The 26737-nt window shown below is 58.8% G+C and overlaps 2 protein-coding genes across 2 annotated transcripts; one reads left to right on the top strand and one right to left on the bottom strand.

The window, feature by feature from the left end:
* Positions 1–114: 114 nt before the first annotated feature.
* On the bottom strand, positions 115–7994 carry KCNA7 (potassium voltage-gated channel subfamily A member 7). The gene is made up of 3 exons (XM_058822715.1): positions 5398–7994; positions 1952–2756; positions 115–224 (listed from the first exon to the last, which is right to left on the bottom strand). Exons 1-3 carry the CDS (start codon positions 5908–5910, stop codon positions 115–117), a joined length of 1428 nt encoding a protein of 475 aa, XP_058678698.1. The 5' UTR covers positions 5911–7994.
* Positions 7995–11536: 3542 nt separating this feature from the next.
* Positions 11537–26472, top strand: LOC131570363 (U1 small nuclear ribonucleoprotein 70 kDa-like). Its single transcript, XM_058822713.1, is given in 10 exon segments — positions 11537–11683; positions 13172–13234; positions 13568–13622; positions 13740–13804; positions 14163–14225; positions 15228–15309; positions 23451–23552; positions 24796–24883; positions 25874–26200; positions 26202–26472. Coding segments are annotated over 10 exon segments (1263 nt in total).
* The last annotated feature ends 265 nt before the right edge of the window (positions 26473–26737 follow it).

The following is a 26737-nucleotide window of genomic DNA, read 5'->3' as shown; positions in this document are numbered from 1 at the left end:
CTGTCTGTGCGACGTCACTTCCGTCTCACAACCCCGCCCCTTTGTTGGGGCATTCCCGCCCTTTTTGTCCTTGCGAGGCCACGCCCCTTCACGCTTAAACCCCGCCCACTTTTTCTAGGCCACGCCTTTTGCGGGACAAGTCACGCCCCCTTTGATGTCTGTGAGGCGACTTCCGGTCTTGCTACGCCGCCGCTTCCGGTGGTTGAGCGGCACCGCGGCGCCCCCTGGCGGTGGAGAACGGGGTGGGTCCTCCAGGGGTGGGGGGGAACCGGAGGGGACTGGGGGGCACTGGGAGGGACTGGGAGGGACTGGGAGGGACTGGGAGGGGTTTGAGGGGCACTGGGACCCCCCCGTGACCCCCTCTGTGACCCCCCCCATGACCCCCCCGTGACCCCACCGTGTCACCAAGTGTCACCTTTATTGCCCGGTGTCCCAGTTTGTCCTGGTGCACTCCCAGTTCACCCCAGTGCACCCCCAGTTCATCCCAGTGTCCCCCAGTTTGTTCTGGTGCAGCCCCAGTTCATCCTCATTGGTTCCAGTTCACACTGGTGCACTCCCAGTTTGTTCTGGTGCACTCCCAGTTCATCCTCATTTATTCCAGTCCGTCCAGGTGCACTCCCAGTGCATCCCAGTCCATCCCAGTGCAGTCCCAGTGCACTCCCAGTGCATCCCAGTCCATCCAGGAGCACTCCCAGTGCACCCCAGTTCATTCCAGTATGTGATGGTGCACTCCAGTCCATCCCGGTGCACTCCCAGTTCATTCCAGTCCATCCAGGTGCCCTCCAAGTCCATCCCAGTCCGTCCCAGTCCATCCTGGTGCACTCCCAGTGCATCCCAATTCATCCCAGTTCACCCAGATGCACTCTCAGCCCATCCCAGTCCACCCCAGTGCATTCCAGTCCACCCCAGTGCACCCCAGTGCATCCCAGTTCATCCCAGTATAACCAGGCGCACTCCAATCCATCCAGGTGCATTCCCAGTGCACTCCCAGTACGGGCCCAGTTCATCCTTCTCCATTCCAATGCATCTTGGTGCACTCCCAGTCCATCCCAGCGCATCCCAGTGCATCCCAGTATGCGCAGGTGCACTCCCAGTGCATCCCAGTGCACTCCCAGTCCATCTCAGTATATCCAGGTGCACTCCAATCCATCCAGGTGCATTCCCAGTGCACTCCCAGTCCATCCCAGTGCACTCAAATCCATCCCAGCGCATCCCAGTGCAGTCCCAGTGCACTCCCAGTCCATCCCAGTCCACTCCAGTCCATCCCAGTTCATCCCAGTCCATCCCAGTGCACTCAAATCCATCCCAGCGCATCCCAGTGCACTCCCAGTCCATTCAGGTGCGCTCCCAGTGCACTCAAATCCATCCCAGTGCACCCCAGTCCATTCCAGTCCATCCCAGTGCACTCCCAGTCCATCTCAGTATAGCCAGGTGCACTCCAATCCATCCAGGTGCACTCCCAGTGCACTCTCAGTGCATCCCACTGCGCTCCCAGTCCATTCCAGTCCATTCCAGTGCACTCCACTCCACTCCAGTCCATCCCAGTGCACTCCCAGTGCACTCAAATCCATCCCAGTGCACTCCAGTCCATCCCAGTCCATCCCAGTGCACTCCACTCCACTCCAGTCCATCCCAGTGCACTCCAGTCCATCCCAGTCCATCCCAGTGCACTCCAGTCCATCCCAGTCCATCCCAGTCCATCCAGGTGCATCCCAGTCCATCCCAGTCCATCCAGGTGCATCCCAGTCCATCCCAGTCCATCCCAGTCCATCCCAGTCCATCCAGGTGCATCCCAGTCCATCCCAGTCCATCCCAGTCCATCCAGGTGCATCCCAGTCCATCCCAGTCCCCCCCCATCCCCCCCCCAATCCCCCCCTCACACCTCGGTCACCAGCCTCCCCCCTGCCCAGCCCTTGTCCCCCCCCCCCCGCCTCCCCGTCCAGCCCCCAGCCCTCCTGGCGCCCCCCGCCCTCCTTGGGGCTCTCGGCGGCGTCCCCGGGGCCCTCGGGGTGGTGGGGACAGGGCGAGGCCGGCGCCACCTGCCCGCCCTCCTCGCCGCGCAGCTCCCGCCGGTAGAAGTAGGAGAAGTTGGAGACGATGACGGGCACGGGCAGCGAGATGGTGAGCACGCCGGCGATGGCGCACAGCGAGCCCACCAGCTTCCCGCCGACCGTCACGGGCGCCATGTCCCCGTAGCCCACCGTGGTCATGGTGACCACGGCCCACCAGAAGGCCTGCGGGATGGACGTGAAGGCCGTGGCGGCGTCCTCGGCCTCGGCGAAGTACACGGCGCTGGAGAAGAGCACCACGCCGATGAGGAGGAAGAAGATGAGCAGGCCCAGCTCCCTCATGCTGGCCTTGAGGGTCTGCCCGAGGATCTGCAGGCCGGTGGAGTGGCGGGACAGTTTGAAGACGCGGAAGACGCGCACGAGGCGGATGACGCGGAGCACGGCGAGGGACATGGCGGGCTGGCCGATGCCGCGCTGGCGCGCCAGCTCCGTGCCCAGCGCGATGAAGTAGGGCGCGATGGCCGCCAGGTCGATGAGGTTCATGGCGCTGCGGAAGAAGGCCGCCTTGCTGGGGCTGGCCACCAGGCGCACCAGCAGCTCCAGCGAGAACCAGCAGATGCAGATGGTCTCCACCAGGAAGAAGGGGTCGGTCAGGCCCGAGCGGTGCGGAGGGGGAGTGGAGGTGGTGTTGGTGGTGGTGGTGGTGGTGGCGGTGGTGGTGGTGGGGGTGGGCGTGGGTGAGGGGGGCTGTGGGGAGAGAGGAGAGAGGTGGGCGGTGAGGGGGAGGTGGAGGAAACATCCGAAATTCAGCACAAAACTCCCAGATCCACCACCCAGATCCACCACCCAGAGGGGTTACTGGGGGTTGGAGACCCTCAGATCCACCACCCAAACGTGAGTTAATGGGGTTGGAGACCCCCAAAATGGGTTAACAGGGGTTGGAGACCACCCAGACCCCCAGATCCATCACCCAAACATGAGTTAATGGGGTTGGAGACCCCCAAAATGGGTTAGTGGTGGGGAGGCGGTGTTGGTGTTGGTGGTGGGGGTGGGGGTGGGCGAGGGGGGCTGTGGGGAGAGAGGAGAGAGGTGGGTGGTGAGGAGGAGGTGGAGAAAGCCCCCGAGATCCATCACCCAGACCCTCAGGTGCAGCACTCAGAGAGATTAACAGGTGTTGGAGACCACCAAGAACCTCAGATGCACCACCCAGATCCACCACCCAATATGGGTTAATGGGGGTTGGAGACCACCCAGACCCTCAGATCCACCACCCAGAACCTCACATCCACCACTCAATATGGGTTAATGGGGGTTGGAGACCACCCAGACCCCAAATCTGCCACCCAGCTCCTCAGATCCACCACCCAATATGGGTTAATGGGGGTTGGAGACCACCCAGACCCTCAGATCCACCACCCAGAACCTCATATCCACCACTCAATATGGGTTAATGGGGGTTGGAGACCACCCAGAGAGGGTTAACAGGGGTTGGAGACCACCCAGACCCTCAGATCCGCCACCCAGAGGGGTTGATGGGGGTTGGAGACCACCCAAATATGGAATAATGGGGTTGGAGACCACCCAATATGGGTTACTGGGGATTGGAGACCACCCAGAGCCTCAGATCCACCACCCAGAGGGGTTGATGGGGTTGGAGACCAGGTGATGAGGATGATGAGGATGATGAGGATGATGAGGATGGCCATGATGAGGACGAGGGTGGTGACGACACTGAAGATGGTGAGGATGATGAAGGCGGTAACAACACCACCAAGAACATTGAGGATGATGAGGGTGGTGATAACGACAGCAAGAACAATGAGGATGATGAGGATGGTGACGATGACGCCGAAGATGACGAGGACGATGAGGATATTGTGTGTCAATCACACTGAGAATGATGAGGATGATGAGGATGATCAAGATGGTGACAACGGCACCGAGGATGATGAGGATGGTGACAATGACAATGAGGATGATGAAGATGATCAAGATGGTGACAACGGCACCGAGGATGATGAGGATGGTGACAATGAACTGAAGACGATGAGGATGGTGACAATGACACCAAGAACAATGAGGATGATGAGGATGATGATGATGGCCGCGATGAGAACACTGAGAGTAAGGGAGATGAGGATGAGGATGGTGACAATGACGCTGAAGATGATGAGGGTGATGAGGATGATGAGAATGGTGGCAATGACACTGAGGATGATGAGGATGAAGATGGCCACGATGAGAACACAGAACAAGCAAGACGCGAACGATGAGAATGGTGACAGTGATGCCCAGGATGATGAGGATGAGGATGGCCATGATGAGAACACTGAAGATGAGGATGAGGATGGTGACAATGACACTGAGGGTGATGAGGATGGTGACAATGACACTGAGGGTGATGAGGATGGTGACAATGACACTGAGGGTGATGAGGATGGTGACAATGACACCAAGAACAATGAGGATGATGAGGATGATGAGGATGATGAGGATGATGAGGATGGTGACAATGACACCGAGGATTGATGGGGATGATGACATGATGACAATGACACCAAAGGTGATGACGATGATGAGGATGGTGATGACACCGACAATGATGAGGATGAGGATGGCCACAATGAGGACCCTGAAGATGAGGATGAAGATGGTGGCAATGACACCAAGGATGATGAGGACATGGCGACAATGATACTGAAGATGATGAGGATGATGAGGATGATGAGGATGATGAAGATGGTAACAATGACACTGAGCATGATGAGAGTGATGAGGACACGGTGACAACGACAACCAAGGACAATGATGAGGATGATGAGGATGGTAACAATGACACCGCGGATGATGAGGATGACAGTGACACCAAAGGTGATGAGGATGCGGACATGGCGACAATGACACCAATGATGATGAGGATGATGAGGACAATGAGGATGAGGATGGTGACAATGACACCGATGAGGATGAGGATGGTGACAATGACACCAAGAACAATGAGGATGGTGAGAACGGTGACAATGACACCGAGGATGATGAGGATGGCGACAATGACACTGAAGATGATGAGGATGAGGATGGCCCCAATGAGGACACTGAAGATGAGGATGAGGATGGTGGCAATGACACCAAAGATGATGGGGATGATGAGCATGGTGACAATGACACTGAAGATGATGAGGATGGTGACAATGACACCAAGAACAACGAGGATGACGAGGATGACGAGGATGGTGACAATGACACTGAAGATGATAAGGATGAGGATGGCCCCAATGAGGACACTGAAGATGATGAGGATGGTGACAGTGACACCAAGAACAACGAGGATGACGAGGATGGCGATACCACCAACGACCCCACCACCGCCGATCCCCGCCGCGCTCACCTCCCCGTCGGCGCCGGCGCGGAACTGCGGCAGCGTCTCCAGGCAGAACACCACGATGGACACCAGGATGACCAGCACCGACAGCAGCGCCACCACCCTGGCGGCCGGCGAGCTCTCGGGGTGCTCGCACAGCAGCCACGCTCTCCTCCTCAGCCCCCCGCGCGGCAACGCCGGCGGCTCCTCCACCGAGAACCCTTCGGCCTCGCGCAGCCGCTCCTCGGCCTCGTCCCCCAGCTGGTAGAACCTCATCTCCTCCAGGAACACGTCCAGCGGCACGTCCGGCGGCCTCCTGAGGCGCCCCCCGCTCTGGTAGTAGTAGAGCACGGCCCCGAAGGCGCCGCGGTGGCGGTCGAAGAAGTACTCGCGGCGCTGGGGGTCGAAGAAGCGGCGCCGGCGCCGGGGGTCGCCCAGCAGCGTGTCGGGGAAGCGCCGCAGCGTCCGCACCAGCGTCTCGAAGCGCCGGCCGGCCACGTTGATGGCCACGCGCTCGCAGCAGCCCAGCGGCTCCGCCATGCCCGCCGGGACGCCCCCCGAGCGCCGGGGCACGGGCGGGGCCGAGGGCACCGAGGGCAGCCTGGGGGCCGCGGGGGGACGCCGGCGGCGGGGGGGACGCGGGGCCGGGGGCGGGTCAAATGGGCTTGGGGGGTTTTACGACTTTTGGAGGGTCTCTACCGACTGAGGAGACCCCAAAACTCTTGGAGGTCCCAATGGGGTGTTAAATATTCTGGGGAATCTTTAAAATGTTTGGGGTTCTACAACGCTGGAGGAACCTCAAGGTCCTTCAGAGCTGGGGGTGGGTCGGAAGGGTTTGGGGGTTTTAAGACTTTTGGAGGGTCCTTACAAGCTCAGGTGACCCCAAAACCCTTGGATTTTTGATTTGGGGAGCTCCTGAAATGTTTGGAGTCTACAGTGTTGGAGGAACCTCGAGGTTCTTCACAGTTGGGGGTGACCCAAAAGGTTTTGGGGCTTTTAAGACTTTTGGAGGGTGCCTGCAAGTTCAGGAGACCCCAAAACTCTTGGAGGTCCCAATGGGATCCTAAAGATTTGGGGGAACCCCTAAAATATTAGGGGTACCAATGGGATGCTAAAGATCTGGGGGAATCTTTAAAATATTTGGGGTCTACAACGTTGGAGGAGCCTCGAGGTTCCTCAGGGTTTGTGGGCAGACCAAAAGGGTTTTGGGGTTTTTAAGACTTGTGGAGGGTCCCTCCAAGTTGAGGGGACCCCAAAAGTCTTGGAGGTCGCGATGGGACCCTAAAAATTGGGGGAATCCCAAAATATTGGGGGTCTAAAACGTGGGTTTTTGTGGAGGACCACAAAATTTTGGGGGTCCCACAGTGGGTTTACAGGGTTGAAGGAATCTCAAGGTTCTTCAGAGTTGGGGATGCCCAAAAGGTTTTGGGGTTTTTAAGACTTGTGGAGGGTCCCCCCAAGTTGAGGGGACCCCAAAAGTCTTGGAGGTCCCAATGGGACCGTAAAGATTGGGAGACCCCTAAAATATTGGGGGTCTACAACGTTGGAAGACCCCAAACTTCTGGGGGTCCAACCGTGGGTCCACAACCTTGGAGGAATTCAGGGTTCGGGGTGACCCAAAAGATTTTGGGGTTTTTAAGACTTTTGGAGGGTGCCTGCAAGTTCAGGAGACCCCAAAACTCTTGGGGGGGACCAATGGGACCTTAAAGATCTGGGGGGATCTTTAAAATATTTGGGGTTCTACAACGTTGGAGGAACCTCGAGGTCCTTCAGAGCCGGGGGCACCCCAAAAGGTTTTGGGGTTTTAAGACTTGTGGGTGGTCCCTACAAGTGAGGGGACCCCAAAACTCTTGGGGGTTGCAACAGGATCTTAAAGATTTGGGGAACTCCTGAAATAGTTGGGGTCTACAACGTTGGAGGAACCTCGAGGTCCTTCAGAGCCGGGGGCACCCCAAAAGGGTTTGGGGTTTTTGAGACTTGTGGGTGGTCCCTACCAGTTCAGGAGACCCCAAAACTGTTGGAGGATCCAATGGGACCCTAAAGATTTGGGGAGCCCCTAAAATATTTGGGGTCTGACAATTTGGAAGACCCCAAAATCTTGGAGGTCCCACCGTGGTTCTACAACGTTGGAGGAACCCCAAGGTTCTTCGGGGTTGGGGAGACCCCAAAATGTTTTGGGGTTTTTAAGACTTCTGGAGGGTCCCTACAAGTTCAGGGGACCCCAAAACTCTTGGGGGGGGTCCCTAAAAATTTGGGGAACCCTCAAGAACCTTGAAGGTGAACCTACAGAGGAACCTCAAGGTCCTTCAGCATCCGGGACACCCCAAAACTCTTGAGGAACCCCAAAATTATTGGGGGTCCAATGGGAAGCTCTAAAAATTTGGGGAACCCTGAAATATTTGGGTTCTACAACATTGGAGGACCCCAAAATTTTGGGGGTCCCACCGTGGTTCTACGACATTGGAGGAACCCCAAGGTTCTCCAGGGCTGGGGACACCTTTGGGGAGTTTTTTGGTGTCCCCAAAAATTTGGGGAACCCCTGAATTTTTTGGGGTCCTGGAGTGGGGGGATCCCGAAAATTTTGGGGAATCTCAAGGTTGGGGACACCCCAAAAATTTGGGGGTCTGAGAAGACCCTAAAAAATGTGGGGGTCCCCGTAAATATTCAGGAGTAACAGAATTGGGGTTTTGGGGGGGTCCTACAGATTTTGGGGAGCCCCTAAATTTGTTGGGGGGGGGTCTCAGGGTCACCCCAAAAATTTGGGGGACCCCAAACCTGTCCCTGGTGTCCCCAAGCCACCCGACCGCTGTCACCGAGTGTCCCCCTGACCCAAAATTGTCCCCAAACCCCCTCACTGAGTGTCCCCCCCCCCTGTGTCACCCGTGGTGTCCCCAAATTGTCACCAGGGGGGTCCCCAAAGTGTCACCAAAGGGGGTCCCCAAATTGTCACCAGGGGGGTCTCCAAAGTGTCACCAAGGGGGTCCCCAAAGTGTCACCAGGGGGGTCCCCAAATTGTCACCAGGGGGGTCCTCAAAGTGTCACCAGGGGGGTCCCCAAATTGTCACCAAGGGGGTCCCCAAGGTGTCACCAAGGGGGTCCCCAAACCCCGGCCCTGCTGTCCCCACCCTGTCCCCAGGTGTCCCCAGGTGTCCCCAGGTGTCCCCTGCCCCCCGGGGGGGGTCCCCAAATCCTCCTGACCCCTGTCCCGGGGGTGTCCCAGGGGTGTCCCCAAGGGTGTCCCCCCCGCCCTTGTCACCAGGTGTCACCAGGTGTCCCCACTGTCCCCAAGGGTGTTCCCAGGGGTGTCCCTGCTGTCCCAAGGGGTGTCACCAAGTGTCCCTTTGTCACCAAGTGTCACCAAGTGTCGTCCCCCCCCCCCTTGTCACCAGGTGTCCCCAGGGATGTCCCAGGGGTGTCCCCGGGGTGTCCCTGCTGTCCCCAGGGGCGTCCCACCTCCACCTTGTCACCAAGTGTCCCCAGGTGTCCCCAACCCCTTCGCGCCCCCTCCCACGTCACCCTCCGGGTGTCCCCAGGTGTCCCCAGGTGTCCCCAGGTGTCCCCCCCCCCCGGCCCTGCCCGTGTCACCGGGGTGTCCCCGGGGTGTCCCCGCGCCGCCGCCGCCGCTGTCGCCGCCGCCGTCCCGTAAACAGGAGGGTGACAGCGGTGACAGCGGTGACAGCGGCGCGGTGGCCCCAGGGCGGTGTCGGGTTCCCCCCCGCGCTAAAAATAACGGGGGGGGGGGGGGGCGGGGGGGGGTGACCGGACACCCGGGAGCTGCCCCCCCCCCCCCCCCCCATCCACGGGGTCACCGAGTGTCCCCAAAGAGTGGGGGGGGGAGTCCCGGGGTCACCAAATGTCCCCAAATTGGGGCGGGGGGGGGGTGACCGGACACCCGGGAGCTGCCCACCCCCCCCCCCCCCCCCCCATCCACGGGGTCACCGAGTGTCCCCAAGGGGGGGGTGGGGGGGACACCTCGGGGTCACTGAATGTCCCCAAATTAGGGAGGGGTGTCCCGGGGTCACCGAGTGTCCCCAAACTGGGGGGGCGTGACAGGACCGGACCCCCGGGTGCTCCTTCCCCCCCCACCCCGGGTCACCGAATGTCCCCAAGGAGGGGAGGGGACACCCCTGGCGGGGGGGGGGGCGTCACCGGACCGGACACTGGGGTCACCGAGTGTCCCCAAAGTGGGGGGAGGGGGGAGTGACACCCGGGGTCCTCTCCCCATTTCCGGGGTCACCGAGTGTCCCCAAAGTGGGGGGAGGGGGGGGGTGACACCCGGGGTCCTCTCCCCATTTCCGGGGTCACCGAGTGTCCCCAAAGTGGGGGGGGGGGACGACACCCATGGCGGGGAGGGCAATGGCGGTCACCACCCTTCCCCCACAGCGGGACCCCCCCATAATGGGGGCAGGAAGGAAGGGGTGGTGCCCCCCCGTTACCATGACAACGGGACAAAGGCGACACCCCGGTTACCTCGGGGAAGGGGGGGGGGAGTCACCTCGGTTGCCATGGCAATGACACGAGGTTCCCCCCCGCCCCCCAAAATTCCGGGTTGTAACCCTGGTTTCCATGGCAACGACCCGATGCTGTGAGGGCGGGAGGGGCACGCGCGCGCCGAGGATGTCCCGGTTGCCATGGAAACCCCAGAGGCCCCGCCCACGTTTCTATGGGGCGTGACCATCTTGTTGCTACGGCCAAGCCACGCCCCTACTCTTCAACAAGCCACGCCCCGTAGAGTTAACCCCGCCTCAAGCCACGCCCCCTTCGTTAACCCCGCCCACATCCTCCCCGCAACGGTTACCGGCCCCTCCCCCGCCTTTCCGCCGCCGCCACTTCCGGTTTCTCCCTCACTTCCGCTGGCGCCGCGGCGGCCGCGCATGCGCAGGGGGGAGGCGCGCGCGGAGCGGCCGGGCCGGAGGGAGCGCGGGGTCCGTGAGGGCGGCGGGGCCGGGCCGGGCCCTGAGGGGAACCGGGGGGTCCTGAGGGGAACCGAGGAGGGAGCGGGGCGGGGAGGACGCGGGGAGGGAACGGGGAGAGGCCCTGAGCGGCGGGGGTGGCGTGGGGGGGTTGGGGTGGGTGTGTGAGGGTGAGGGGGGGGCGCTGCCGTGAGGGGCGGGGGGGGGTGAGGGCGGTTGTGGGGGGTGGGGGAGGGGTTCTGAGGGGATTTTAGGGGTCTTGGGGTGGTTATGGGTGGTGGGGGGGGTTTTGGGGGGATTTTGGGGGTCTTGGGGTGGTTCTGGGGGTCTTGGGGTGTCTGGAAGGGTGTTTGGGGGGTCTGGGGATGGGTGGTTTGGGGTTAGAGAGGCTCAGGTGGGGTTTGGGGGGTCTGGGGGTGTCCGGAGGGGATTTTGGGGGGTTTGAGAGTGGCTGGTGTAGGGTTAGAGGAGCCAGGAAGGTTTTGGGGGTGATCTCAGGTGGAGTTTTGGGGGTCTGGGGGTGACCGGTGGGGATTTTGGGGGCTCTGAGGGTGGCTATGGGGGGTGGGGAAGGGGTTTTGAGGGGATATTGGGGGTCTGAGGATGGTTATGGGGGGTGGGGAAGGGGTTTTGAGGGGATTTTGGGGGTCTCGGGGTGGTTCTGGGGGTCTGAGGGTGTCCAGAGGGGATTTTGGGGGGTCTGGGTGTTGCTGGTGTGGGGTGAGAGGGGCCCAGGAAGGTTTTGGGGGGGTCCCAGTTTGGATTTTGGGGGTCTGGGGGTATCCAGGGTGGGGATTTTGGGGGTCTGGAATGGGTCTGGGGGTGTCTAGGCTGAGGTTATTGGGGTCTGGAGGGGATTTTGGGGGGTCTGAGGGTGGCTGGTGTGGGGTGAGAGGGGCCCGGGAAGGTTTTGGGGGGCCTCAGGTGGGGTTTTGGGGGTCTGGGGGTATCCAGGGTGGGGATTTGTGGGTCTGGAATGGGTCTGGGGGTGTCCAGGGTGGGGTTTTTGGGGTCTGGAGGGGATTTTGGGGGGTCTGGGGGTGTCCGCTGTGGGGTTTTTGGGGCCCAGGAAAGTTTTGGGGTGTCCCAGGTGTGGTTTTGGGATCGGGATGGATTTTTGGGGTTCCGGTGTGGGATGAAGCGCTTCCAACGAGGGCAGGATTTTGGGGTTTTTGGGTGTTTTGGGACGATCCCGGGTGGGTTCAGGGGGTCCTGACCCACCCTGTGCCCCCCCCCCCCCAGAGCCCCCCAGGATGACGCAGTTCCTGCCCCCCAACCTTTTGGCCCTTTTTGCCCCCCGGGACCCCATCCCTTACCTGCCCCCCCTGGAGAAGCTGCCCCACGAGAAGCACCACAACCAGCCCTACAGCGGCATCGCGCCCTACATCCGCGAGTTCGAGGTACCCCCGAGCCCCGGGACCCCCAAAGCCTCACCCCGGACCCACAGAATTCCCCTGGCACCCCCAAACCTCACCCCAGACCCACAGAAACCTCCCCAGAACCCCAAAACCTCACCCCAGACCCACAGAATTCCCCTGGGACCCCCAGAACCCCAAAACCTCACCCCGGACCCACAGAATTCCCCTGGGACCCCCAGAACCCCAAAACCTCACCCCGGACCCACAGAATTCCCCTGGGACCCCCAGAACCCTCCCCAGAACCCCAAAACCTCACCCCAGACCCACAGAATTCCCCTGGGACCCCCAGAACCCTCCCCAGACACACAGAAACCTCCCCCGAACCCCAAAACCTCACCCCAGACCCCCAAAACCTCACCCCAGACCCCCAGAATCCCCCCAGACCCACAGATCCCTCCTCAAAACCCTCCTCAGAACACTCCCCTGACCCACAGAATTCCCCAAAACCCCACCCCAGAACCCCAAAACCGCACCCCAGAACTCCCCAAAACCTCCTGGACCCCTAAAACAACCCCCAGACGTCCAGAATTCCCCTGGGACCCCCAGAACCCTCCCCAGACCCCCAAAATCCCTCCAGACCCCCAAACCCCCTCAGAACTTCTCAAAACCCTCCCCAGATCCCCAAAACTCTCCCCAGAACCCTCCAAACCCCTCCTGGACCCCCCCAAACCCCCCCGGGACCCCCAAACCCCTCCTGGACCCCCCCAAACCCCCAATACCTCATCCTGGAACTCCCCAAAACCGCCCCAAACCCCCACAATTCTCCCCCAAATCCCCCGTAACCCCACCCTGGACTCACCCCAGACCCCCATAACCCTGCCTCAGACCCCCTCCCCACCCCCCAAACCCCTCCTGGACCCCCCCAAAACCCTCCCTAGACCCCCAAAATACCCCAAAACCCCACCCCAGACCCCAAAAACTGCCCCAGACCCCCAAATCCCCCCCCAGAACTCCCCAAAACTGCATTGGAACCCCATAATTCTTCTTTGTATCCCTCCAAATCCCCCATAACCCCACCCTAGGCTCCCCCCAGACCCCCCTAACCCTGCCCCAAACCCCCAGGACCCCCAAAACCCTCCCTAGACCCCCAAAATACCCCAAAACCCCACCGCAGACCTCCCCAAAACTGCCCCAGACCCCCAAAATCCCCCCCAGAACTTCCCAAATCCACCCCAAACCCCCACAATTCTCCCCCTAAACCCCCATAACCCCACCCTAGACTAACCCCAAACCCCTCCTGGACCCCCAAATCCCTCCTGGACCCCCCCAAACCCCCAAAACCTCATCCTGGAACTGCCCAAAACCGCCCCAAACCCCCACAATTCTCCCCCTAAACCCCCATAACCCCACCCTGGACTCACCCCAGACCCCCATAACCCTGGCCCAGACCCCCTCCCCACCCCCAAAACCCCTCCTGGACCCCCCCAAAACCCTCCTGGAGCCCCCCCAACCCCCTCTGTGTCCCCCCAGGACCCCCGCGATGCCCCCCCACCGACGCGTGCCGAGACGCGCGAGGAGCGCATGGAGCGCAAGGTACGTCCAGGACCCCCCAAAAATGGGGCCAAACCCCTCAAAAATGGGTGCAGACCCCTCCAGGGGGGCTCAGCCCCTTCCCCACCAGGCTGGGAGTGCTGTGGGGTGTCCCCAAAATTGGCACCCCCCCCCCTAAATTTCAGCTCGTCCCCAATGCAGAATTTGGTTCGTCCCCTCTGGGTTTTAGGGGATCCTCCTGGGTTGTGCTCCCCTTGCTGGGGTTTTTTGGGGTCCCCTCTGGACTTTGGGGGGGTCTGTGGGTTTGGGGGCACCCTGGGCTCACCCCAACCCCCATTTTTGGGTCATTTTCCCCCCTTTTTTATCCCCAAACAGCGGCGGGAGAAGATCGAGCGAAGGCAGCAGGAGGTGGAGTCCGAGCTCAAGCTCTGTAAGTTTGGGGGTCCCACGGGGCTGGGGGGGTCTGGGGGGGCTGAGGGGGGCCCTGTGGGGCTGAGAGGGGTCCCCCCTTTTCCTCTGACCCCCCTTTTTTCCTCTTCTTCCCCAGGGGACCCCCACAATGACCCCAACGCTCAAGGAGATGCCTTCAAAACCCTGTTCGTGGCCAGAGTGGTGAGTGCTGGGGGGCACAAACGGGGTCCCCCCCAATTTGGGGGGACCCACACCCATTTTTGGGGTTTCCCCAGGTCCTTGGGGGTCTCCTCTCAATTTTTGGGGCTCCCCAATCGACGTGGTCCCCCTTAATTGTGGGTTCTGCCCCTGATCCATGGGATCTGTGGGGCTCCGTGGTGCTCCCCAATAATTTGTGGGGTTCCCTTCAATCTTTGGGATTTTCTCCAGATTTTTCTGGGTTTTCCCAATCTTCGGGGTCTTCTCCGGATTTTTCTGGGTTTTCCCAATCTTTGGGATCCCCCAGTTTTTGGGAACCCCCCCCTCAATTTTGGGGTCACCCCTGCTCGTTTCTCCCCAGAATTACGACACGACGGAGTCGAAGCTGCGCCGAGAGTTTGAGGTTTACGGCCCCATCAAGAGGGTGAGTGGGGAGGGGTCACCCCCAAAAAACGCCCCCCTTGACCCCCCCGTGCTGTCCAGGGGGGTCACACCTGTCCCCAAATCTGCATTTTGGGGTGTCACACCTGTCCCCAAATCCACATTTTGGGGGGTGTCACACCTGTCCCCAAATCCGCATTTTGGGGGTGTCACCTGTCCCCAAATCCACATTTTGGGGTGTCACACCTGTCCCCAAATCCACATTTTTGGGGGTGTCACACCTGTCCCCAAATCCACATTTTGGGGGGTGTCACACCTGTCCCCAAATCCACATTTTGGGGGGTGTCACACCTGTCCCCAAATCCACATTTTGGGGATGTCACACCTGTCCCCAAATCCGCATTTTGGGGATGTCACACCTGTCCCCAAATCCACATTTTGGGGGGTCACACCTGTCCCCAAATCCGCATTTTGGAGTTGTCACACCTGTCCCCAAATCCACATTTTGGGGGTGTCACACCTGTCCCCAAATCCACATTTTGGGGTGTCACACCTGTCCCCAAATCCACATTTTTGGGGGTGTCACACCTGTCCCCAAATCCACATTTTGGGGGTGTCACACCTGTCCCCAAATCCACATTTTGGGGGGTGTCACACCTGTCCCCAAATCCACATTTGGGGGGGGGACACACCTGTCCACAAATCCACATTTTGGGGGGTCACACCTGTCCCCAAATCCACATTTTGGGGGTGTCACACTGTCCCCAAATCCACATTTTGGGGATGTCACACCTGTCCCCAAATCCGCATTTTGGGGGTGTCACACCTGTCCCCAAATCCGCATTTTGGAGTTGTCACACCTGTCCCCACATCCACATTTTGGGGGTGTCACACCTGGAGGTACACCTGGAGTACCACCACCTCTTTGTGACCCCCCAAACATCCCCGTGACCGCTCCCTGCTGTCTTGGGGGGGGGTCTCACCTGTGTGTCCCCCCCTATTTTTGGGGTCCCCTCACCTGTGCGTGCGTGTCCCACACCTGCAGATCTACATGGTGTACAACAAGCGCTCGGGGAAGCCTCGCGGCTACGCCTTCATCGAGTACGAGCACGAGCGGGACATGCACTGTGAGTACCCCCGGACCCCCCCCCGGACCCCCAAAATGCCCCAGCCCCCCCACTCCGCATGTCTGACCCCCACTCACACCTGGGGGGCTCCATGGACCCCCCCGGGCCGGGCGCCAGGTAAGTACCAGGGTGGGGCGTGGCCGAGTGAGGCTGCAGGTGGCCAAAGCTACCGGTGGTCAAGGTGCAGGTGTGGACAAAGTACAGGTGGCCAAAGCTACCGGTGGTCAAGGTACAGGTGGACAAAGTACAGGTGGCCAAAGCTACCAGTGGTCCACGTACAGGTGTGGACAAAGTACAGGCGGTCAGGGGTCCAGGTGGTCAAGATACCAAGATACAGGTGGCCAAGGCTACCAGTGGTCAAGGCTGCAGGTGGCCAAAGCTACTGGTGGTCATGGTACAGGTGGACAAAGTACAGGTGGTCAAGGGTTCAGGTGGCCAAAGTTACAAGTTGTCAAGGCCACCGGTGGACAAGATACAGGTGGCCAAAGCTATTGGTGGCCAAGACTGCTGGTGGCCAAGGGTTCAGGTGACCAAAGCTATTGGTGGCCAAGGGTTCAAGGGGTCAAGATACAGGTGACCAAGGCTACCAGTGGTCACGGGTACAGGTGGCCAAAGCTACCAGTGGCCAAGGGTTCAGGTGGTCAAGATACAGGTGGCCAAAGCTACTGGTGGTCAAGGTACACGTGACCAAGGCTACCAGTGGTCAAGGGTACAGGTGGCCAAGGATTCAGGTGGCCAAAGCTACCAGTGGCCAAGGGTTCAGGTGGTCAAGATACAGGTGGCCAAAGCTGCTGGTGGTCAAGGTACAGGTGACCAAGGCCACCAGTGGTCAAGGTTACAGGTGGACAAAGTACAGGTGGTCAAGATACAGGTGGCCAAAGCTGCTGGTGCTCAAGGGTCCAGGTGGCCAAAGTACAGATGGCCAAGGGTTCAGGTGGTCAAGGTACACGTGACCAAGGCCACCGGTGGTCAAGGTTACGATTGGAAAGGTCTTAGGTGGCCCAAGACTACTGGGTGGCCAAACTAGAGGTGGGCAGGGCTACCAGTGGTCAAGGTGGCCAAGGTGTAGGTGGCCACACTTACAGGTGATCAGGGCTCCAGGTGACCCAGTTTTAGGTGGCCAAGGCTACCAATGGCCACGGCTACAGGTGGCCAAAGCACCGGTCACTGCTCAGCTACAGGTGGTGGCCAAGGCAAGCTGAGGGACAGGTGGTGGCCAAGGTACCAGCAGAGCTACAGTCGGTGGCCAAGGCTACAGACAGCCAAAGTACAGACAGCCAGGGTTACGGCTGACCAATGGCACGGTTGGCCAAGCTACAGTTGGCCGGTGGGACTGTTGGCCAACCTACAATTAGTCAAGGCTACCATTGGTCAAGGTTCCAGGTGGCCAAACTTGAGGTAACCGAGGCTACGGTTGGCCAAGGTTCTGGTTGACCAAGGCTGCAGTTGGCCAAGGCCCCAGTTGGTTGGCCAAGGCTGTGGGTAGACCTCGGTCAACCTTCCATTGGTCAACCTTCCATTGGCCAAGCACCCATTGGCCAAGTGTCCAATCAACCTCCCATTGGTCAAGCGTCCAAGTTGGCCAGATGGCCGAGCCTATGAGTAGAGCTCCTCTTGTCCAACCTTCCATTGAGGTTGACCAACCTTCCATTGAGGTTGACCATTCTGTTTAGGTTGACCAACCTTCCATTGACGTTGTCCCATCTAACATTGAGGTTGACCAATCTTCCGTTGAGGTTGACCATTCCGTTGAGGTTGACCAACCGTCCATTGACGTTGGCCAGCCTTCTGTTGAGGTAGTCCAGCTTCCATTGAGGTTGGCCAGTCTTCCATTGAGGTTGGCCAGTCTTCCATTGAGGTTGACCATTCCATTGAGGTTGACCATTCCGTTGAGGTAGTCCAACCTTCCGTTGAGCTTGGTCGATGTCTCGTTGGCCGAGTCCATCGTGCCGTGCCGGCGCCGCTCTCTCCGTGTCTCTCGGTGTCCCTGCACCCCTTGGGGCCGAGATTTTGGGGTGTCCCCGTTCTGGGGGTGTCCCAGTTCTGGGGTGTCCCGGTTCCAGGGTCGCCGGCTCCAGGGGTGTCCCCATTCCGAGGTGTCCCGGTTCTGGGATGTCCCTGGTTTTGGGGTGTCCCCAGTTTTGGGGTGTTCTGGTCCTGGGATGTCCAGGTTCTTTGGGTGCCATCTCCACGGGTGTCCCCCTTGTTCTGGGTGTGTCCCCATTCCAGGATGTCCCTGTTGTTCTGGGGATATCCCGGTTCTGGGGGTGTCCCATTTTTGGGGTGTCCTGGTTTTGGGGTGTCCCGGTTCCAGGAGCACTGGCTCCAGGCATGTCCCCATTCTGGGGTGTCCCCATTTTTGGGGTGTCTCGGTTCTGGGCATGTCTCTATTCCGGGATATCCCAGTTTTGGGGTATCCCATTTTTGGGGTGTCTCATTTTTGGGATATCCTGTGTTTGGGGTGTTGCTGTTTTGGGGTATCCCCTTTCTGTTGTGCCCTGTTTTTGGGATATCCCATTTTTGAGATATCCTGGTTTTGGGATGCCCCATTTTTGGGATATCCTGTTTTTGGGATATCCCATTTTTGAGATATCCTGGTTTTGGGGTATCCCGTTTTTGGGGTGTCTCATTTTTGGGGTGTCCCTATCCTGGTGCATCCCAGTTTTGGAGTATCCCATTTTTGGAATATCCCGCTTCCGGTGTGTCCCATTTTTGGGGTGTCCCCATTCCCGTGTGCCCCGTTTTTGGGGTTTCCCATTTTTGGGGTATCTCAATTTTGGGATATCCCGTTTTTGGGGTATCCCCATCCTGGTGTGCTCTGTTTTAGGGATATCTTGGTTTTGGAATATCCTGGTTTTGGGGTATCCCATTTTTGGGGTGTCTCCATCCCAATGTATCCCATTTTTGGGCTGTATCCCGTTTTTGGGGTGTCCCCATCCCAGTGTATCCCATTTTTGGGGTGTCCCCATCCCAGTTTATCCCATTTTTGGGGTGTCCCCGTCCCAGTGCCCATTTTTGGGGTGTATCCCATTTTTGGGGTGTCCCCATCCCAGCGTATCCCATTTTTGGGCTGTGTCCCATTTTTGGGGTGTCCCATTTTTGGGCTGTATCCCATTTTTGGGGTGTCCCATTTTTGGGCTGTATCCCGGTTTTGTTGTGTCCCATTTTTGGGGTGTCCCCATCCCAGTGCATCCCATTTTTGGGGTGTCCCATTTTTGGGGTGTATCCCGGTTTTGGTGTGTCCCATTTTTGGGGTGTCCCGGTTCCAGTATATCCTATTTTTGGGGTGTCCCGGTTCCAGTATATCCTATTTTTGGGCTGTATCCCATTTTTGGGGTGTTCCCATCCCAGTGTATCCCATTTTTGGGGTGTCCCATTTTTGGGATGTCCCATTTTTGGGGTGTCCCATTTTTGGGCTGTATCCCGGTTTTGTTGTGTCCCATTTTTGGGGTGTCCCCATCCCAGTGCCTCCCATTTTTGGGCTGTATCCCAATTTCGGGGTTCGCCGTTTCCGCGTCCCGGTTATTTTTTTTGGGGGTGGGGGGGCGAACGCTGTCGCTGTTGCTGTTGTTGTTGTTGTTGTTGTTGTCCCGGCGGCGCGCCGGGGGTGTCGCTTAATTAACCCCGTGATTAATTGCCTGTGTTTTATTGTCACTGCAGCCACCTTTGTGATGGCTTTTGCCACTGCTGGCTTGCAGCTGATCCTAGTGCTCCCCCCTCCACACCTCAGTGTATGGTTGGTATAAGGGTTTGTATCCTGGTAAGACACGTTTGTAACCCCCCCACCCCAAAATCTGCACCCCCCCCCCAATGTGGGGAGGGGGCTGGGGGGGAGCTCTGACCCCCCCCCACGAGCCCCCCACCCCAATTTCCCCAAGGGCAGCTGAGGAGTTTTGATTTTTTTTTTTTTTTTTTTGGGGAGGGGGAGTTTGGATTTTTGGGGGAGACCCCCCTCTGCTCACAGCCAGGCTGGGAGCAAAAGGGTCGGACCCCCCCCCCCCCCCCAAAAAAAAAAATCAAAAATTTATCTAATCCCCCTCCCCATCCTTAATTTAGGGGATCCCCCCATTTTTTGGGGAGGGGGAGTTCGGATTTTTTTGGGGGAGACCCCCCTCTGCTCACAGCCGGGCTGGGGGCAAATGGTCAGACCCCCCCCCACCAAAAAAAAAAATTAAAAAAACTATCTAATCCCCCTCCCCATCCTTAATTTAGGGGATCCCCCCATTTTTTGGGGAGGGGGAGTTTGGATTTTTGGGGGAGACCCCCCTCTGCTCACAGCCGGGCTGGGGGCAAAAGAGTTGGAATCCCCCCCAAAAAACCCCAAATTTATTTATTTGACCCCCCCCAAAAAACCCAAATTTATTTATCTGACCCCCCCCCAGTCTTTAAATTAGGGGATCCCCCCATTTTTGGGGGAGGGGGAGTTTGGATTTTTGGGGGAGACCCCTCTCTGCTCACAGCTGGGCTGGGGGCAAAAGGGTCGGACCTCCCACCCAAAAATTAAAATTAAATTTATCTGACCCCCCCCAAAAAATCCCCAAATTTATTTATCTGACCCCCCCCCCAAATATTTAATTTAGGGGATCCCCCATTTTCTGGGGAGGGGGAGTTTAGATTTTGGGATTTTTGGGGGAGACCCCTCTGCTCACAGCCGGGCTGGGCCGGGCTGGGGGCGAAAGGGTCGGACCCCCCCCCCCCCCAAAAAAAAAATTAAATTTATCTGACCCCCCCCCCAATTTAATTTAATGGATCCTCTCCGTTTTTTGGGGAGGGGGCTCCTCACAGCGCCCCCCCCTCACCTCGTTGACCCCTTCCCAGCGCGGGGCAGGGAGCGAATCCCCAAAATTCCCAAATTTCCCCAAGTGGGGACAGTGACCCCCCCCCCCCCAGTTTTTTTTTTGGGGGGAGGGTCCTCAAGGACCCCCCCCCCAACTCCCTCAATATGGGGGTGTCAAGGCAGGACCCCCCCCCCAATTTCCCCCCAGCTTTGCCCCCCCTGAGGAAGAGGAAGAGGAGGAAGAAGGGGAGGGGGGGCTCATGGCGCCCCCTCCCCAAAATTAAAAATTTGGGGACCCCCCCCCACGAGCTTTGATGTTTGTTAGGGAGGGGGACAGGTCCCTTAGGGGGGGGCGGGGGTCGGGTTTTGGGGGTGGTGGGAATGTGAGGGGGGGGGGCTTTGAGCCCCTCCCCAAATTTGGGGAGCGCCCCCTGCCCGGTCCCAGCGACCGAGAGGGGACGTTTGGGGAATGGGGGGGGGGGGGGGAGGGTCCCGAGCCCCCCACCCCAGCGCTCTGAGGGGGGGTGGGATGTGTGAGGGGGGGGGGGGGGGGGTCCCTGAGGGTTGGGGGGGGGTGGGGGTAATTTGGGGTTTATTTGATTTGATTTAATTTTGGGGAGGGGGTTTGAGGTAGGGGAAGGGTCTCAGGTAAGGCCCCAGCGCCCGTCCTGGAGCGGCTTCGTCTGGAGGGGCCCCCCCCGGCCATGATGGGGGGGGGGGGGACACGGACCCGCCCCCCCACCGCAAACAGGACTCTGAGGGGGGGGGGGATGGGGAAATTGGGGGGGGGGGGCGGTTGGAAATTTGGAATTTGGGGAGGGGGAGGCGGAATTTGGGGAGGGGGAGGGGCTTGCGTCAAGCTGTCGGTGCCTCGTTTTGGGAGGGGGGGGGAAATTGCTGTGGGTGCCCCCCCCCCCCAAAATAAAAAAAAATTTAATAAAGTTAATTTTGGGGGGTGTGAGGGTAGGGGGGGGGGCAGGTAAGGCTCCCCGAAATTAGGGGGGGGGGTCGTTAAATAAGGAAAAGAGGTGACCCCCCCCCCAAAAAAAAAAAAGAGGTGTGAGGGGTCGGTTTGTAGGTAAAAGGGGGGAACCCCCCCCAAAAAAATTAATGGGGAGGGTCAATAATCAGGTAATGGTGGTGACCCCCCCCCCCCAAAATTTCAGGTGGGGGGGGTTAAACAGGTGATGGGTGAACCCCCCCCCTCCAAAAAAAATGTAATGGGGGGGGGCAATGTACAGGTAATGGTGGTGACCCCCCCCCCCAAATTAAGGTGGGAGGGGGCATTGTACAGGTAAAGGTGATGACCCCCCCCAAAAATCGAGGTGGGGGGGGCAATTTACAGGTAAAGGTGGTGACCCCCCCCCCCAAATGAAACGGGGGGGTTGGTTAATAGGTGAAAGGGGTGAAACCCCCCCCCAAAAAAAAATAATTATAAGGGGGTCAATAATCAGGTAAAGGTCATGAACCCCCCAAATTTAAGGTGGGGGGGTCAATGATGAGGTAAAGGTGGTGACCCCCAAATTTGAGGTGGGGGGGGTCAATAATCAGGTAAAGGTGGAGAAACCCCTAAAAATGGAGGTGTTGGAGGGGGTGTTCTACAGGTAAAGGTGGTGACCCCCCCCCAAAAGTAAGGTGGGGGGGTCAATAGTTGATAATCAGGTAAAGGACCCCCCCCAAAATTAAGGTGGGGGAGTCAGTAATCAGGTAAAGGTGGTGACCCCCCCCCCAAAAAAAGGAGGTGTTGGGGGGGGGCAATGTACAGGTAAAGGTGGTGACCCCCCCCCAAAATTTAAGGTGGGGGTGTCAGTAATCAGGTAAAGGTGGTGACCCCCCCCCCAAAAAAAAAGGAGGTGTTGGGGGGGCAATGTACAGGTAAAGGTGGTGACCCCCCCCAAAATTAAGGTGGGGGGTGTCAATGTACAGGTAAAGGTGGTGAAACCCCCCCAAAAAAATGACGATTGGGGGGGTCGATGTACAGGTAAAGGTGGTGACACCCCCAAAATAAGGTGTGGGGGGTCGATGTACAGGTAAAGGTGGTGACACCCCCCCCTGCCAAAAATCAAGGTGGGGGGGTCGAAAATCAGGTAAAGGTGGTGAACTCCCCGTCAAAATGAGGTGGGGGGGGGGGCAGTGTACAGGTAAAGGTGGTGACCCCCCCAAAAATCAAGGTGGGGGGGTCAATAATCAGGTAAAGGTGGTGAGGACAATGTACAGGTAAAGTTGGTGACACAACCCCCCCCCCCCCCCAAAAAAAAATATAAGGTGTCAATAATCAGGTAAAGGTGATGACCCCCCCCAAAAAAATTGATGGGAGGGGGGCAATAATCAGGTAAAGATGGTGAAACCCCCCCCCCCCCCCCCCCAAATGGAGGTGTTGGGGGGGGGCAATGTACAGGTGAAGGCGGTGAAACCCCAAAAAATTAATGGGGGGGGAATGTGCAGGTAAAGGTGGTGACCCCCCCCCCCCATAAAGGAGGTATTGGGGGGGACAATGTTCATGTAAATGTGGTGACCCCCCCCCCCAAAAAAAAAAATGAGGATGGGAGGGGGGTGTCAGTGTTCAGGTAAAGGTGGTGACCCCCCAAAATTTAAGATGCGGGGGTTGATGTACAGGTAAAGGTGGTGACCCCCCCCAAAAAAAAAAACAATTCAGTGGGGTCAATGTACAGGTAAAGGTGGTGAAACCCCCCCCCCCCCCCCCAAAAAATCAAATAGGGGGGGTCAATAAACAGGTAAAGGATCCCCCCCAAAAAATAAGATGGGGGATCAATAAAAAGGTGAAGACCCCTGCCCCAAAAAAAAATTGTGGGGGGGTCACAAACAGGTAAAGACCCCCCCCTAAAAAAAAAATTGTGGGGGTTCCATAAACAGGTTTAGGGGTTCCCCCCCTAAATTTTATGGTGTCAATTTGGGGGGGGGGGGTAATTTTTTTGGGGGGGGGTCTCCTTTAATTCACTCCCCCCCCTCTTTTTTCCCTGACCCCATTGGGGTTTTATGGGATTTTTAATGGGAATTTTGAGGGGTTTTTTTTGGGGATATTTTGGGTGGATTTTGGGATTTTTTTGCGGGGGGGTCTCACCTGTTCCCCCCCCCCTTTTTTTCCCTGGCCCCATTGGGGTTTTATGGGATTTTTTTAGCATTTTTTTGGGGGGATTTTGGGGATATTTTTGGGGAGGCTTTACGGGATTTTAATGGCGTTTTTTGGGGAGGTTTTATGGGATTTTGGGGAGGTTTTATGGGATTTTTTAATGGGGTTTTTATGGGATTTTTTTCGGGGGGTGGGGGCTGGCCTGGCCCTCCTGTAGCTGACCCCCTCCCCATTTCCCCCCCCCCTCGGGACCCCTCCCCAAATATTTTGCAGCCGCCTACAAACACGCGGACGGCAAGAAAATCGACGGGCGCCGGGTGCTGGTGGACGTGGAGCGGGGCAGGACCGTCAAGGGCTGGCGGCCCCGGCGCCTGGGTGAGACCCCAGACCCAAATCCAGCCCCCAGACCCAAATCCGGGGGGGCTGCACCCCAAAATCCGGGGGTTTTACGCTCGAAATCGGGGTTTGAAATGGGCGGATTTGGGGGTTTTTTTTGTGGGTTTTTTTTTTTTTTTTTGGTTACTCCCCATTTTTTTGGGGTTTTTGTTTGGTGCTCCCACCCCTCAAATTTCAGGGGATTTTTGGGGAATCAGGTTTGGGGTCAGTTCTGGGTTTTGGGGTTTAGGGGTCAATTTTGGGTTTGGGGGGTCAGCTCTGGGTTTGGGGGTCACTTTTGGGGTCCCTGTCCTTGCAGGGGGAGGTTTGGAGGGGTCAGTTTTGGGTTTGGGGGTCACATTTGGGTTTTGGGGTCACATTTGGGGTCCCTGTTCCCACAGAGCGACGTTTGGGGCTCAGTTTTGGGTTTGGGGGTCAGTTCTGGGTTTTGGGGTCGGTTTTGGGGTGACTTTTGGGTTTTGGGCTCAGTTTTTGGGCTCAGTTTTGGGGTCTCTGACCCCAATGTCCCCACAGGGCGTGGTTTGGGGGTCAGCTCTGAGTTTTGGGGGTCACTTTGGGGTCCCTGTCTGACAGGGGGCGGTTTGGGGGGCCAGCTCTGGGTTTGGGGTTCAGTTTTGGGTTTTGGGGTCACTTTTGGGATCAGTTCTGGGTTTTGGGCTCAGGTTTTGGGGTCACTTTGGGGTCCCTGTCCCACAGGGAGAGGTTTGGGGACCCAGCTCTGGGTTTGGGTTCAGTTTTGGGGTCACATTTGGGGGTAAATTTTGGGGTCCCTGTCCCACAGGGAGAGGTTTTGGGGGGGTCAGTTTTGGGTTTTGGGGTCACTTTTGGGGGGTCAGTTCTGGGTTTGGGGGTCACTTTTGGGGGTCAGTTCTGGGTTTTGGGGTCACTTTTGAGGTCACTTTTGGGGTCCCTGTCCCGCAGGGGGCGGTTTGGGGGTCAGGTCTGGGTTTGGGGTTCAGTTTTGGGTTTTGGGGTCACTTTTGGGGGGTCAGTTTGGATTTTGGGGTCACTTTTGGGGGGTCAGTTTGGGTTTTGGGGTCGCATTTGGGGTAAATTTTGGGGGTCCCTGTCCCGCAGGGGGCGGTTTGGGGGGTCAGTTCTGGGTTTGGGGTCACTTTTGGGGTAAATTTTGGGGTCCCTGTCCCACAGGGGGTGGTTTTGGGGGGTCAGTTTGGGTTTTGGGGTCACTTTTGGGGTAAATTTTGGGGTCCCTGTCCCGCAGGGGGCGGTTTGGGGGGCACCCGGCGCGGCGGAGCCGACGTCAACATCCGGCACTCGGGCAGGGACGACACGTCCCGCTACGACGAGCGGTGAGCGACGGGCACTGGCACTGTGTGTCACCCCCTGCGAGTGTCACTGTCACTGTGTGTCACCCCTGTGTCACCTTTGGGACCCCGGGATTGTCACTGTCTCCTCCTGTGTCACCCCGGGAGTGTCACTGTCACTGTGTGTCACCCCCTGTGTCACCTTTGGGACCCTGGGAGTGTCACTGTCACCCCCGTGTCACCCCAGGAGTGTCACTGTCACCCCTATGTCACCCCCTGTGTCACCCTTGGGACCCTGGGAGTGTCACTGTCACTGTCACCCTTGGGACCCTGGGAGTGTCACTGTCACCCCTGTGTCACCCTGGGAGTGTCACTGTCACCCCTGTGTCACCCCTGTGTCACCCCCTGGGATTGTCACTGTCACCCCTGTGTCACCTTTGGGACCCCAGGATTGTCAGTGTCACCCCTGTGTCACCTTTGGGACCCTGGGAGTGTCACTGTCACTGTCTGTGTCACCCCCTGCGAGTGTCACTGTCACCCCTGTGTCACCCCTGTGTCACCCTTGGGACCCCCTGCAATGGATCAGGGACCCCCAAATCCACCCCAGACCCCCTTGGGACCCCCTGGAATGGGTCAAGGACCCCCAGATCCACCCCAAGGACCCCCCCAGACCCCCTTAGGACCCCCAAATCCACCCCAAGAACCCCCAAGACCCCCTTGGGACCCCCAAATCCACCCCAGGGATCCCCAAATCCACCCCAAGGACCCCCTTGGGATCCCCTGGAATGGGTCAGGGACTCCCTGGAATGGGTCAGGGAGCCCCAAATCCCCCCCCAGAGCCCCTTGGGACCCCCTGGAATGGGTCAGGGACCCCCTGGAATGGGTCAAGGACTCCCTGAAATGGGTCAGGGGCCCCCTCGGGACCCCCAAGGACACCCCAGACCCCCTCGGGACCCCCAAATGCCCCCCCAGACCCCCTCGGGACCCCCAAACCCCCCCATCCCCCCCAGGCCCTGACGCGCTCCGTGCCCGCAGGGACCGGGAGCGGGAGCGGGAGCGCGACCGCCGCGAGCGCTCTCGGGAACGGGAGCGGCGCCGTTCGCGCTCCCGGGAGCGGCGGCGGCGGACGCGGAGCCGCGAGAAGGACGAGCGGGAGCGGAAGCGCGGCGGGAGCCGCGACCGCAGCAAGGACCGCGACCGGGAGCGCGACCGCAAACGGCGCTCGCGGTCCCGCGACCGCAAACGCGACCGGGAGCGCGACAAGAAGGACGAGGGAGCCCCGGAGGCGCCGGAAACGGGCGAGGAGCTCGGAGGAGGAGAAGCGGGCGCGGGAGAGGGGGTGGCGGGGAGCGGGGGAAACGGCGGAGAAGCGGGAGCGGGAGCGGGAGCGGCGCCGCGGGCACCGGGAGCGGGAGCGGAGGCGGGAGCGGGAGCGGGAGCGGGAGCACAAACGGGAGCGGGAGCGGCGCGACGAGAGAGCGGCGGGGAGCGGGGCCGCGGCGGGGCCGGACGGGGCGGACGGAGCGAGCGGCGCCGGGGACGCGGAGATGTTCGGGGGCGGCGAGGGCGGCGGGGCCGGCGATGGGTACGGGGCGGCGGAGAACGGCTACCTGCTGGAGGCCGCCATGGAGTGAGGGCAATAAAGGGCTTTTAGCGGAAAATCAACGGGAGTTTGGGGTGCTCTGTGGGGCCAAATGGGGCTGGGGAAAAAAGTTGGGGTGTTTTGTGCGTTTTTGGGATTTTTTCAAAATTTTTGGTTTTTTTTTTTCAAAATTTTTGGGTTTTTTTTTCACCTTTTTTGTGGGTTTTTTGGGCTTTTTTGGCACCAATTTGGGGTTTTTTTGGTTTTTTTTTTTTGCGCCAATTTGGGGGTTTTTTTGCACCAATTTGGGTTTTTTT

The sequence above is a fragment of the Ammospiza caudacuta genome, chromosome 34 (assembly GCF_027887145.1).
Source record: "Ammospiza caudacuta isolate bAmmCau1 chromosome 34, bAmmCau1.pri, whole genome shotgun sequence".
Taxonomy (NCBI): domain Eukaryota; kingdom Metazoa; phylum Chordata; class Aves; order Passeriformes; family Passerellidae; genus Ammospiza; species Ammospiza caudacuta.
Note: the sequence above shows the minus strand (reverse complement) of the source record. Positions and strands in the feature narration are given on the sequence as shown.

Bases quoted from the DNA above. Each gene is read 5' to 3' on its own strand.
- KCNA7 (XM_058822715.1), bottom strand. From the start codon at position 5,910: ATGGCGGAGCCGCTGGGCTGCTGCGAGCGCGTGGCCATCAACGTGGCC. The intron at 2,757-5,397 runs GTGAGCGCGGCG...CTCTCCCCACAG, and splicing joins GCGCCGGCGCCGACGGGGAG to CCCCCCTCACCCACGCCCAC. The intron at 225-1,951 runs GCTGGGGGCTGG...CTCCACCGCCAG, and splicing joins GGGCGGGGGGCGCCAGGAGG to GGGGCGCCGCGGTGCCGCTC.